Source organism: Parastagonospora nodorum (genome assembly GCF_000146915.1).
Source record: "Parastagonospora nodorum SN15 chromosome Unknown scaffold_27, whole genome shotgun sequence".
Lineage (NCBI taxonomy): Eukaryota > Fungi > Ascomycota > Dothideomycetes > Pleosporales > Phaeosphaeriaceae > Parastagonospora > Parastagonospora nodorum.
The window spans coordinates 379752-393938 of NW_001884575.1; the positions used below are offsets into that span (position 1 = coordinate 379752).

At 51.3% G+C, this 14187-nt stretch overlaps 5 protein-coding genes across 5 annotated transcripts; 4 read left to right on the forward strand and 1 right to left on the reverse strand.

The window, feature by feature from the left end:
* Positions 1–7: 7 nt before the first annotated feature.
* SNOG_13658 (hypothetical protein) lies at positions 8–1952 on the forward strand (the record flags this gene model as incomplete). Its single annotated transcript, XM_001803812.1, has 5 exons — positions 8–59; positions 185–287; positions 732–1150; positions 1384–1607; positions 1788–1952. The coding sequence occupies 5 exons, from the start codon at positions 8–10 to the stop codon at positions 1950–1952; spliced, it is 963 nt and encodes a 320-aa protein (XP_001803864.1).
* A 2442-nt stretch (positions 1953–4394) lies between these two features.
* SNOG_13659 (hypothetical protein) lies at positions 4395–6811 on the reverse strand (the record flags this gene model as incomplete). Its single annotated transcript, XM_001803813.1, has 2 exons — positions 4395–4898; positions 4997–6811. 2 exons carry the CDS (start codon positions 6809–6811, stop codon positions 4395–4397), a joined length of 2319 nt encoding a protein of 772 aa, XP_001803865.1.
* Positions 6812–7468: 657 nt separating this feature from the next.
* Positions 7469–8668, forward strand: SNOG_13660 (hypothetical protein; the record flags this gene model as incomplete). The annotated part of the gene is made up of 2 exons (XM_001803814.1): positions 7469–7478; positions 7527–8668. 2 exons carry the CDS (start codon positions 7469–7471, stop codon positions 8666–8668), a joined length of 1152 nt encoding a protein of 383 aa, XP_001803866.1.
* Positions 8669–9888: 1220 nt separating this feature from the next.
* Positions 9889–10922, forward strand: SNOG_13661 (hypothetical protein; the record flags this gene model as incomplete). The annotated part of the gene is made up of 2 exons (XM_001803815.1): positions 9889–9961; positions 10018–10922. 2 exons carry the CDS (start codon positions 9889–9891, stop codon positions 10920–10922), a joined length of 978 nt encoding a protein of 325 aa, XP_001803867.1.
* Positions 10923–12511: 1589 nt separating this feature from the next.
* SNOG_13662 (hypothetical protein) lies at positions 12512–13831 on the forward strand (the record flags this gene model as incomplete). Its single annotated transcript, XM_001803816.1, has 2 exons — positions 12512–12827; positions 12921–13831. The coding sequence occupies 2 exons, from the start codon at positions 12512–12514 to the stop codon at positions 13829–13831; spliced, it is 1227 nt and encodes a 408-aa protein (XP_001803868.1).
* Between the last annotated feature and the right edge of the window lie 356 nt (positions 13832–14187).

Consider the following 14187-nt stretch of genomic DNA (forward strand, 5'->3'; position numbering starts at 1 on the left):
CTTTGACATGTCGACATGTTTCCAACCTTTTGATGTCCCTCCCACTGCACGCGGAGACGGTAGGCGCAAGGAAGGCCAAGAGTAGCAAAAGAGCAGGAAGTCGCGAAACGAACATCCTCGGCAACTTCACACTCGTCTGGAAGCATACACAGCGCGAAAACAACTTCCAACAAGTCAAAAGCAGGAGACAAGGGCGGCTTCATCAGCTTCTTTGGCAAGAAATCCAAAGGCATTCAGGAAATTCAGAGCCTGCCATCGCTCAAGAAGTCACCGCCTCCTGCAGGAGAGCAGGATCATGATATAGCTCCATGCCCTCCCACTGCGCCCTTGCCTCAGCCGCCACAGCAAAATCTATACAGACAGCCGTCGGATCAATCTGTGAACGATGTTCATGCCATCTCCCCCGACTACTTTCCGTCTCCACCACTGAGGGCATTGCCTTCACGTCCACCTACTGGAGCACTTCCACCACCACCATCAACATCTCCAGGCCTACATAGTCGACCCGGTACGTACGTAACGCGACAAGAAATCGTTGATTCCGATCTGCAACGTGGCAGCCATGTTGCCAATATCTCGATTGGGACTTTGACGTCCCGATTTGAAAGCGATCAACAGTGATCAGCATTGCCCGTGCCCGTACTGACTCGTCTTACAGATACCGTTGGGAGAAAGTCGCAGTACTCGACCTACTCACATGGCTCTTCCGATCGCACTACAGTATCCAATAGGAGTGTCTTCTCAAACGCATCTCAATACGACAGTGCCATTTCGGAAGCAAGCTATGAGGACTCTCCCTATGGCAGCAATGTCTTACTCGAACCTGTTGAGCGAGGATCCCGAACAGGGAGTAGGCAGAGCGATCATGCTGCGAAAGCTGCGCAAGGCACCCAGGGCCCATTTGCACGTGCGTTGGCTAAGATGGAGAACGCCGGAGCGCGCATCGTTGCTACGCGCCTGAGCGAAGAGTGGGAAGGCCTAGAAGACGACGAGAGCTATCAAGAGGTCATCTTCGAGAAGCGACTGTGGGCTCTGACTGCGTATCAACGCCTTACGCAAAACAAACAGTTGCAGTCGCCAGCACACGAATTGCTTAGCAACAGCCGTCCAGCAGACCAGAGACGAATACTTCATCTCCACGGCTCTTTAGGTGCGTGATACTGCCGCTCCCTGCATGATTTCAAATCTGACTCTTCTAGCTGATGGATGGATGCTTGCCACTCGTTACCCGGCGGCAACTGTATACACGTTGTCTTCGATGAAGAGCGCGAGTCCACCAACATCTTACCCCGCTCCCCTGAACCATCACTCCCTTTACGTCCCTTCAATCTCCTCAGCGACTCCATTCCCAGACGGATACTTCGATGCAGTCATCTCGCGTACCGTCTCGACCGCTCTTGCGCAATGAAGAGTGGGCGCGATGTTTCTTCGATTGCATGCGCACGCTGAAGCCGGGTGGCCAGTTGGACATTCTCACACTTGACTGTCACATGAGCTGCGAAGGCCCGAAACTGTCAGCTTGGGTGGACGATCACATCTCAACTCGACTAGAGGAGGAAGGCCTGAGCATGCAAGCCTCCGACACTGTGTTGGACACCATGGAGATTGTGGGTCTTGATAACATTCGTCGCGCACGCATAGCATTGCCAGCATATTCGCCGAGAACAATGGCGCGGCCTGCACCACAGCCATCACACACATTTAGCGCTACCATCCCTCCTATAACGTCTCAAGACAGTGCAGACGCAAGCAGAATGATGTCGCTTCTTGGCCGGCACTTTTACCAGGACTTACATGGCAAGTTTCTGCACGCACGGCAGGGCGAGGAGTGGTTCTGGTCACGCAAAGACCTTCGAGAGGAGTGCGAGCGCCACAAGACAAAGATGGTGCTTACCATTGCTTGTGCCACCAAGCCCAAGGCGTCTCCTGGCGAGAGCTATCTTGACATCTAGGCACGCTTTGTGCCTATTCTTCTTTTTTGTGGCGCACAATAGTAGAACTGGACATCACAGGATCGGCTCATTTGCTTTTGCATATATCCCCATGTACTGAACCTTTGCAGTATTTCACATGCCAAATACCATTTTCCTTTTTCGTCTTCATCATTCTATGTGCTTAGACTCTCGCGTCGTTTATCTTGTCTGGAACTAGACTAGACTGAGCTAGTCAGAGACCAGGAATAGGCCGTCGTATGCCTCTCAATCTTTTCGGCTTCGGCACGCCCCGCTCCACTTAGTATATCAGAGGCCGACATCGCCCCGCGGAATGACTCTCCTGTATTTCGTTTGTAAATGCAATTGCCCGTAAGCGAGCACACTTGAATCGTTGTTCACATTCACGATTCAGCTCCTGACGTATGTTGAGCGTGTGATTGAGCTGAAGACAAGTATACGCGAAACATTATGAACAGATCTGGAACATGAACGAAGCACCGGACGATGCTGCTCCACATTCCGAGATCTATTAGCACCCCATGTATTATGTGAGACGCATATCCTGTATATATCTCCGACTGAATATAGTTGCATGGTTACCCACGGCTTCATTGTCAAAGTTAAATCCGAAACCTGGTATGAGTTCGCCCAAGGCACAATTTACTACACGGCTTGAACCAGTGGCTTTCGAACCGGGTTGGGATCTTGCATTGGCACGACGCTAACAAGCAGCAATGCGCTGCCATGTCCAAGATATCCGCGGACACATTCGAAAATACAGGTAGTAAATGATCGCCCCCTAGAGCAATGGATAGGTTTATTGAAAGCTTGGTGGGTAAAGTGCCTCAAGTTTCTATGGCTTCACCACAGGCCCCAGCAACATTTACTTCCCCACTTATGTGTAGGGCAAAAAGAGAAGCAGTAGCACTTTGGCCCGCATCACTACATGCCAGGCAAAGTCACCCAAAATCGCAAAAAAAAGAGAGAATTAAGCCCGATGCGGGGGTCGAACAAAGGGGGAGTTAGCTGAGAGTATTGATGAGTGAGTAGCGATGATGCTTACCCCGCAACCTTGAGATTATATCAATCGCCTCTAAGAGAAGGTGAAACATAAGAGTCTCACGCTCTACCGATTGACTGCGAGCATGTTAGGTGATGATGCTGGAGAGGGTGGGCGGATGAACGTACGCTAACCAGGCAGTTATTGCTGACTAATGATGGAATGGCGGATAATTAATTGAGTCATAATGCAATAGTGTAGAGCGTTGCACAGTGGAATGAGGCGAGAGATAGTAATTGATGGTGGTGTGCCGTGAGTGGAGTTTGACGGAAAATTCTGGTCAAAATTTGCACTGGAGTATGGGGCGAGGCCGACGAACATCACAATCCCAAATACATGCAATCATTGTATGCCCATATTGACTGGCAATACGAACGCTTCCATGAGCCTCGCCCAACCGAATTTTGGATCTTGCACTATTACTGATCTGACATACATGCATCGGGTTCTCGTTTTCTTCTGATACCTCGTGCACCAGAACGGCGCAAATGCATGCAATGCTCACTGTCGTACTTTGAACCCAACAACAGAAAGTCAGAACATCTCTTTACGACACAATCTCAGTCTTCTTGCACTGTATTGGGCATATGCTTTTTCATCTTCCTTCTTATACATACAAGAGCATTAGAGGCTTTTTGAACCTGCAAATACAACATGAGAACTCGACATGATGCGCTAGATAATGCATCTCAAGCCAATATCTGTTATCCATGTCTAAGTCACATTGAAACACTGAGATCTCATCATCTGCGTGACAGAAATATTCGAGGCATCTAAAGAACCCCACCGCAGACGCGAAGACTCACATGAAAGCGGTCTGTCCAGGTTTGAAGCCTGTCAGGCGGAGAGATTGCAGCAGACATGTACGGGGCGAATCATATCTTGGCTTTCTGAGCAGCTTGGGAATGTTGTTTGAATAAAGGAACTGCGGAGAACATGGACTTTATATACATGGCACCCATAGCAGTCCAAGGCTTAAGCATGAATATCGCGCAGCCGATGTTTGTGCTTCTCGACGCAACATGCAGACTTCTGTCTTGCACTTTTGAACAGCTCATGTAGCCGGGCACGAGCTACTGTATTCTCCTGGCTTCAAGTCTCTGACCTTCCATAAAAGTGGCTATGGTCGGTTTCGATTTCGACTCTCCCAAACACATGGAAGCCTTGTGTTCTCGATTTCAGGCTTTGGCAAAACAAAAGAGACATTGCTGCCTTCCAATCACTTTCGGGTTCGAACGCGAACGCGAACGTCGAGCCAAGAGAGAGAAAGAAGAAAGGGGAAGATGGGCTTAAATACCCGTCCTTGAGCACAAACGATCACTTGACACAAGCTGTTGGTCCAACACGTAATCAATATCTTCCTCTAATAATACCGCATGAAGTGCGTCCCCACCCCAGCGCTATATGGCCTTACACCACCGCTCCAAATATCGATCCACACCTTTCTCGCCATTTAGCACCGCGCCAATCTCTTCCAAGGCAACATCGCACCGAATCATACCAAAACCGCCAGTCTGCCCCTGGATCACCGGCATGATCAAGCCCAGCTCGACCAGCGTTTCCCACTCGCGCCGCGCAACGTCTTTGCCCCAGACCTTGCTGATGCTGCCAGACGCTGACATGCCCCCTGCTGCCGACTGGATGCGCGCTTTGGAGGCGAGGGTGACATATTCATCGTATGCCATGTTGAAGTTGCATGTGTCGCTGTCGTGGATGATGTCGAGGCGGGCGGCGGAAATCAGGAGAGAAAGGGCGAGTGTTGATAGGTTCGGGATCAGGTAGAGTTTCGAATCAGGCAGGACAAGACCGTTGTTCGGTGCAAATGGTAGGTCTGGTGATAATGTGGCGGTAGGGAGGAAGAAGGTGTAGAGAACAGCTGGAATGGACTTTGTGCGGTAAAAGTGCTGCGCTAAATGCTGAGTGAGGAATGGGGCTGATGCGAAGAGTTTCTACAAGGCGAGTTAGTTGTCTATCATGTTCAGAATATAAACAGGTGACTCACGTTGACGTTGGTGTTCCACTCAGCCAGGATATCTTGCTTCGCATCCTTGTTTGCTTTTTTAGCGGGCGTGCCATTAGTTTGTAGACTCTTCGCACCACCCTCCAGTATGCCACGCTCTTCGACACTCAAGTGCCCGGGCTCAATGATTAGGCCAGCTTTGCACATCTCTTGGAACGCAGTAAACGTCTTCGCCAGGCTGAGGTGCACATAGCGATGGCTGAAACGACTCTTTACTCGTTTCTCCAGGCTGTTGGTCACATCAATCCGTGTAGTCAGTCCCAAGACAGCAATTGGTGCTTTGCGTGACTGTGCAATGTCGAAGAGATTATACAGCAAAGTCTGTCGAGGGTGCTGGGCAAAAAGGTCAAATTCATCTATGACGAAGATGACTGCTTTGGCGACCTGATCAGTGTATTCGCCCGTGTGCTCAGATGGATGCGATAACAGTGCAAGCAGTGTGGTTAATGTGTCGGCATAATTCTTCCCTGGTCCACTGCCATCGTCCTCGATGTCCATCTCTTTTCCAAGCTGCCGCCAGATCTCTCGGAGCGCGATTTTGTCGTCGGTATGTATGAAGCCATTCAGACGCACTACGTGGTATTCGCCAGCGTTTTCTTTGGCCACTTCTGACAGGACCTTGTTCACAAGAGCAGTCTTTCCGCTACCACGGGCGCCAATCAGCAACATCGAGTTTCCCTCTCCAGCTGTCACCGTCTGCTCGACAATCTGGTGTACCGACGTGTATTCAGCATCCAGATTGACTAGTGGTGTTGGCCTTTTGGCAGCAATACGCTCGAGGATGATTGTCTTGAGGAGATCCAACTCGCGGCCCGCTGGAAGATTTCCATATATCAACGGTGCTGCGGCCTTTTTTTGGGCTGAATTGGGCTTATTGAACGGACTAGGCTCGGTAGGATCTAATATGCTTTCCATGACACTGTTGCCATCGATGTCCATGGCTCCCTCATCATCATCATCGCTTTTCACTCCGTCCCCGGTATCCACACCATTATGCCCATTGCTTATGTGATCGGTTCGGTTCGAGCGACGTCGGGCGCTAGCAGTTTGTTTGAGCTTTCTGCTACTACGTGGGGGGCGTGCATCGAGCTCGTCTTCGGTTTCTGGTATTGTTGTCCGCTTTTCCAAGGGTTTCCGCTTCTTGGAAGACCTGGAAGGTGTCGCTCCAGCAAGTTCGTCCTCGTCCTCTTCCTCCACCAAAGCCTTCTTGTTCGCGCCTGTGGCCGACTTCCTCGTCGATGGTTGTGTAGGAGTGTCTGGCGCTTCGGGGTCTTCTGTGCCCTCCTCCTGACTTGCTTCTGAACTGACAGCACGTCTACGCGCGCTAGATTTCGGAGCTGATGGCTTGCGTGCCGAAGCCGCGGGTGTCTTTGCGACCTTCCCACGTTTCGAGGCTATTGTCACCTCCGAAGCCCTTGGTCGCCCCCTTCCACGCTTCGGTGTCGTAGCGACCTCCTGGAGTTCATCCGTGGTGCTTTCGGTTCCTTGTCTAGACGCAGCAAGGGATCGCCGTGGAGCTGATCTCAACGCAGGCGCTACGCTGAGGGCTCCCTCTATGTCGTCGTATATGTCAATATCGGGCACAGCAGTGCGCTTGGTCGTTGTGCCATTCGTCGCTTTCTTCGCAGGCCGCTCAGTCTCTGTCCCTTCGCCAGTGCTTCCTGCCGCATACGAAGTTGATCGATTCGCGAGCCTTCCAGAGGCTCTCTTTGCCGACCCCTTTACCAGCGGGCTAGATGCGATGCGCTTCGGTGTGTCAAGCTTTCTCCGTTTCGAGGAGCGAGGGGAGTCGTCCATATTCGCGATCGATTACTTGAGTATTATGGGAGGTTGCTTCGTGGTGCTGCAATCATCGCCGGTACATGGTTGCGAAACGAAACGCTATCGAATCAACAATAATGTGCATGTGCAGTGAAAGCTAGCTGTCGAGGCGCGCCAGGCACATGCGGAAGTCGCGACGCGCTAGTTCCGCCCATCGCGTGCGCCCGTGCCTGCCAAGACACGCCCTCGTCCCACGTCGGTGCTGACAAACGTCTTCGCTCTCATCTCAACCACCGATATCGCATGCGTACTATACGCGCTATGGCTACCATCGGCTGACTGAGGACTCGAGCATCACTATCTTAGGATGCATGACCTCGGGATGCATCGGACACGCCCTACCGTTGATTACTACACGCCAATGACGATGGCGGGAACAGTGACTGTCAGGGTATATGGGATGATATGAAGTCGACATGAGCCTGCTTCCAAACCTCTCATCGCTTTTCTATGGCTTCAAATCATAGCGCAGCGGTTGAGCTGACCTCGTACGACCAGCAACATGCACTAGTCGCGAGGGACGTTGAGGTTTTTCACCATGATGCAGATAACGACCAAGCTTTCTATCTCCCACCGACTGATGGCGGCAAAGATGCATGGTTGTGTTTGATGGCATGCTTTATGCTTGAAGCAATGATTTGGGGTAAGTCTTACAAATTAAGTGACAAACACACGATCGCTGACGTTATAGGCTTTCCTTCTTCATACGGCATCTTCCAGGAGTACTATGCCGCCAACGACTTTGCCGGGTCGAGCAACATCGCTGTCGTTGGTACTTGCGCCATGGGCCTCATGTACATGGGTCTCACAGGCTGGTACGCAGTCTTAAAGTTCTTTCCCAGCTTTCGGAAGTGGGCTGCACCTGTCGGCCTTGTGATCCTGTGTCTGTCACTCACGTTGGGCTCGTTCTCGACAAGTGTGACTCATCTCATTCTCACTCAAGGCATCATGTATTCGGTGGGTGGTTGTCTCGCCTGGTCACCTATTTTGCTCTATCTCGATGAGTGGTGGGTCCGACGGAGAGGCTTCGCATACGGAGTTGCCATGGCTGGTCTGGGCTGTAGCGGCGCCATTCTTCCCATCATCCTCGAATGGCTTTTGCAGTCATACGGTTTCCGAACGACGTTGAGAATTTGTGCAGTCGCCTTCGCTGTACTGAATCTTCCGATTCTGTTCTTCTTCAAACCTCGACTACCACTCCCACAAACATCGCAGTCACGGAAGTTCGACATGTCTTTCTGGACGTGCCGCAATTTTCTGATATTGCAGTCTGGCAACATCATCCAAAGCATGGGTTTCTTTCTTCCTGCAATTTACCTGCCAACCTATGCCCGTTCACTTGGCGCGAGCACCATCCAAAGTACAATTACAATCATTCTACTGAATGCAGCATCCTTCGTGGGCTGTCTCTGCATGGGCGCGGCGACCGACAAGTATCATGTTGTCTACTGCTTGCTTGTATCAGCCATGGGCTCAGCAGTAGGTGTATTTCTCTTTTGGGGGTTTTCGACTTCTTTAGCGCTGCTTTACGTCTTTTGCATTGTATACGGTGCTTTTGCTGGATCCCAGTCCAGCGCATGGAGTGCAATCGTCACCGACACACAGAAAAAGAGAAGGGGTGCGGACTCCGGGATGGTATGGGCATTTTTGGCGGCAGGCAAAGGGGTTGGTAATTTGTGCAGTGGCCCGCTTTCCGAAGCTCTTCTGCACGCAGGAAACTGGAGTGCAGGGTTCGCCTATGGAAGTGGCTATGGGGCTCTCATCGCATTTACCGGCGTGACCGCGCTCTTTGGTTGTGGGGGCTTTGCTGCTAAGCGCATTGGGTGGCTGTGAGCACAATCATGTCACTTCCTGAAATCCCAACATGTCTACTTCTTCTTTCCGACAATATTACTCCGCCAATGGACGTTCCAGAAAATCACCCGAACCAACGGATAGACGAGTGTCTCCACTGCGCACCGTTTCGTTTTGGCTGATCAACATACTATTGCGAATGCTCGATCGGTGTTGTGCATCCTCATCTCTGCTGCAAGGTTGTAGCCTCACCTCTACGGCATCACCGATCGTTGATCGGCAAAGCCTCGCATGATACGATGTCTCTCATGGCATGGTTCTATGCAATTAAGACGTCACACACCCGGCATATGTGCTGAACAGTAGCTATCGGCTTTAATCGCACATCGACTTGTGCAATGCAAACAAGGCCAAAAGAAGTCCAGAAAGCAAGGCGACGTTGGTTGAAACACTCTGCCTCAAACGAGATGCCTGTTCTAGATGCAGATCGTGACTTGGCCATTTGGACCAATAGGATATGCACATGTTTGATCTTGGCGGAGGACGCGCAATCCTGAAACGGGTGCGACCCGCTGCGTCCCTTCATCACGCCAACACCACTTGCTCCCGCGTCCGTTTCTCTTCACAAGGCTTAAGGTGCTTCGGAGAAAAGAAGGATTGTCGCGTACAATTAACACGCCCAACCCGGTCTCGCCCAGACCGGCACTGGTGAAGACTTGGCGCATTGACGCGCGCTCCGGGCGTACATCACCTCTGCGCTTGGCGGATTGGATACCAACTGAAACACATGGCCGAGTCTACAGGGAGCCATTGAGTGTTCCCTCGGTTGTTCATGCCTGCAGAGCAATGTCACTGGCGGAGACCACATGAACGACCCAGATGTTCGAAACAGCTTCCCTGACGCCTGGTTGATGTTTATGAAGAATCAAAGGACATCCCAGGTCTTAGCCTATCAGTATCAGACAATCCGATTACTATGGTAAGTGGAGCGATGGCGGGGACCCGCAGCAGGTAGATGGGACATGACGACTGCCATGATCGACAGAAAGTGTATATAACCATCAGGCTGCTTCGCCCTTGGATATACATCACAACAAGTCCACTTGGCTTTTGTATCATCGGTTCTTCTCCAGTTCTTCTCTGCCTTCTCCATTCACTCTCTACCCCAGCGGTATTACATTCACTTGGCTGAGCCACTCCCTCATTACAACTTTCGACTCAGTCTCAACTTTGAAAAACTTCATCATCCATCAGTCATTATGAGGTCCGCTATCATCCTCTCTCTTGCGGGCTCTTCGCTCGCTCTGCCTTTTGGCAATGCCATTGATGCCGGTACGTTAATAACACGTCCTTCACTCCTACGGTACACACATACTTACAGATTACAGCATTGGGTACCAACCTTGAGGCTCGCCAGGGCCAGGGCTTCCCCAACTTCCCCAAGCCAGGTGGTGGTGCTTCAGGCGGTGGATTCCCCAAGCCTGGTGGCAACTCCCCTGGAGGCTTTCCTGGTGGCAACTCCCCTGGAGGTAACTCCCCTGGAGGCTTTCCTGGTGGCAACTCCCCTGGAGGTAACTCCCCTGGAGGCTTTCCTGGTGGCAATTCCCCTGGTGGTAACTCCCCTGGAGGCTTTCCTGGTGGCAATTCCCCTGGTGGTGGATTCCCCGGTGGTCAGGCTCCTGGCGCACCCCAGCCCACTGGAGGATTCCCTGGTGGTAACTCTCCTGGGGGCTTCCCTCAGCCTGGTGGCGGTGCTCCTGGCGGCGGCTTCCCCGGCGGTCCTGGCGTACCTCAGCCAACTGGTGGCTTCCCTGGTGGTGGTCCTATCGGAGGTGCACCTGGCTCACCTGAAGGCGGTGCTCCCACCATCCCCAACCTCCCAGGCGCCCCCGGCTCGCCAGAAGGCGGTGCTCCCAGCCTCCCTGAGCCATCTGGTGGATTTTCTCTCCCAGGTGCACCTCCTTCCAGACGCCTAGCGATCGACTACCAGCTCGCTCCCGGCGCACCACACATCTACAAGCGTCAGGATCTCCCAGAGTTCACCCCTCTTCCTGGCGGCCCCACCCCTCCTACCCCAACTGGAGGCCTCCCCATCCCTGGTGTGCCAGCCCCAACTGGCGGCCCATCCTTCCCTGCGCCAACTGGAGGCCTCCCAACACCCGGAAAGCCCCCCAAGCCCAACACGCCTGGTCTCCCCGGTATGCCTCCCAACGACGAGGAGGGTGGTGATGGTGGCAGCTGGTGGGATTGGGTCAAGGACAAGTTCGGTAACAAGGGCGGAAACCAGGAGTAGATATGTGAAGAGGACCAAAACGAAACCAGGGGATGTGGATAGACGGAGGAAGCACACTTTTGTCTCTAAGACATTTTCGATTCTACTTGTATACTTTCATAGAGGCCGAAGAGCTGTAGAGTAGCAATGTCACAATACGTTGTTTACAAACATTTGTCTAGTCTTAATCTAGTGACACACCTTCGGTCTGTCTGCGCGTTTGTCTCATGTATAAGCGTTCTTGGAGATCCCTCCCGATCGAGGGCAGATATACGAGAAGCTCGATGTTGCTGCTATCGCGTCTCGCCAACGCGAGAAGAGTGATCGAATGCTTTTCAGATGCAAACCCACTACCGAGACGACGGACTTTTTTTAATGGCCAGACGCGGTCAGGAAGCCACGAACGATGCATGTGCCGAACTTTATTTTCTTCACGCTTATAGCAATCTCCAGCTCAATCGTTCCAATTCAGCATTCGAACATGGTTACATATGTATCATCTCTGGTGGTAAAGAACTTTCGTCATGTGACCGTGATAAAATGTCCACGCATATTCCCCTTGCAATCCACGCCGCCGAACCTTCCAAGCTTATTATCTCACATCACAAAACCTCGCTGGCTATAGGACTATCCTTATTATAGTGTTACATTAAATTTATGGGGAGTTACGTTTTGAAGAGGTTGAGCAAAAGCGCATTGTGTAGCGCGTCCCCTGGTTGACAAGATCTACGAATTTGAGCATTGGAGATTTCGGCAGCCAGTGGGAAGTTGCCCACTTCTCGGAGAGTGTTTGGTTCATACTATTGAGGCATGGCACTGCGTTATGAGTCGAATTTCGGATGCGAGACGACGGCGATGGCTTTCATCATGAACAGAAAGCGCGATTGAGCAGAGAGCACCTAGTAGTCTGGTGAAAACAATGTCTTCGGTAAGGCAGGATGCTGAAGCTGTGATGGCGTAGTTGTAGACAACCCAGCTGCGGTCGATGACTATTGGTCTGAGGTTATCCTCGAGCGATATTTTCTCGAAGAGATGAAGTCGAGGGGGAAAGGCGCCAGTCGACCTGAGGCATTCCAATCGCGTCTGTCTTTAAATTTGGACAAGAGCCACCAATTGTCCAATTATATAAGGCTCGGTAGTGAAGCCCCAATACTTTTCAGGTGAGCAATGTGGTCAACATACTGTTCTGCATATGTGAAGTCTAGAAAGGATGAAATTTTGCAGTATGCAGACATACGCTGGAGCTGGGTCGAGCTCTATTGCATACTTGGGAGTGATTTTCTTGCATACATTCAAGTGTTTCTTAATGCACAGCTCAACTAATCCAGGGTCTGCATGTCTGAGCCTCATTTACACCCCGGCGCTTAAATCAGCATTGACCAATGAAATGTGCGTCTTTGTGACTTGGCCCACAGGCGCGGCAAATGCAGACTTAACATTGAAGGAAAACCTCGCTCATACGGCTAGGCATCTATGAGAATGTTTCATTGCCTAGTTGGCATTGCATGGTCGTGTCGTACCCTGCATGTTCTTATTTGATGGGCAGCAACTCCCATCACTTGAAGTACAATCTACAACACCCTGACGTTTATGCAGTATCTCGGTGAAGCATGACGTTCAACAACTACACTTGGGTGCCTACATTGGCCATGAACTTGCATTTCAACTGCAGCCAGGCAGCTACGTTATGGGATCTGGACCTGAACAGGATGCCCCCTTCGCAGCGTCCTAAAATTTATTCTGCTGTACGAGACGGTCTGCAGGATCATCTGCAGAAGAACAACCTCAGTCAGCCACCCGAAGGAGAACTCTTCGTGTGGCTACAGGGAACACGTACTGTACAGAATGCACTCGAGATCAATTTCACGGAATGCCGAAACGAACTGTGTCCTCTCTGGGGCTTCGAGGGAAACTCGGATATCGCTGGTCGAGGGGTATGAATACGACAAATTCGAAAGACGGAGGTTAGAGGCTGACCAGATCAGATGCTAGCGACATAATTGATACAAGCAGTACTAGTGTCACTCTACGTCGGTGCATTACTTGCCATTCGATTTGACAAGGTCCCAAAAGCCGAGAGTAGAGCTGGACTGATATCTCGGACGCTATTTGCACTGCAACACTCGACTCTGGCTTTCCTCAACGCTTCATTTGTTTTCGCGATTGCCATGCTATCCGCCTCGCTGATGTCTATCGCGAAAACTGTGGACAACTTCACCTTCATCGCGTCAGCATGGGCCCTTACCATACTCATGCCAATCAGCTCAGTAATTCCCGTAGTTCTTCTGCAACTTGCTGCATCAGATATGCTCAGGCGAAACAGAGGCCGGATCCTGCTGTGGGCGCTCGTAGACGTTCTGATCATCATTATACTGGTCTTGTCATTCATACCCAAGAAACTTGATCATAATATGAACGGTGCTGAGTGGAAAAAGTACCAGAAGCAGGCCGATTGGGAAGTACTCTGCATCAATACGCGCGCGGAATATCAACTGGTCCTTTTGATATTTCTTGCTTGGGCTTTGGCCGGCTCGCTTCTCTTGGGGATAACGAGCTACCTTGTCGGCACCTTAGTTGCCAGATTGCGACACTCGTCAGCAGGGAAGTTGTATAAGCAGATCGTTCGAGTACTGTGGTGGACATGTCTTGTCCTCGCTTTTGTGAGCATGTGGTTGTGTCTGATTTGGTTTATCCAATTCCAAAGCTACACGGACAAACGTGCTGCGGTCGATAACAAGGACACAGAGTGGTCTTTTGGGCAGATTTTGGCTTTCGCAACGTGGGTTCCTGTGCTTGTTGAATTCGGGTACCTGTGGTGGGAACGACCACTTGATGCGCTGAACGGACGGCTCATGCATCCGTACGAGGTCAAGGAGGTATCAAAGCAGACCCAAGCGTTCGAGATGAGTCGAGAGGCAGAAGTAGTATGATGTATTCGATAAGCAAGCTCTCGCGAAACTTGATATTCGAAGTAGCGTGAATGTAACGTCATGGCGACACAAGTGCGTGGCTCTGCAATAACCTGACACATTTCGAGTCAGCAATGCTATACGAAGGACAACTGCAAGGTCGGATAAGGCGCGCAATATTCGCCAGGATCTCTCGACAAAAACAATCCATCGGATGCTCGTGCCGTCCCGCGAATCCCAAAGGCCAGATCTTGGGAACCCACGGACATATGCTGGAGTACAGGGAGCCTGCTAGTAAAAATCCGGTCGTCAGAGTAGCACTACTGGAATAGACCGTGAACCCTCAACGCGGTAAAGGCGGCGACCTTGGAATGAGC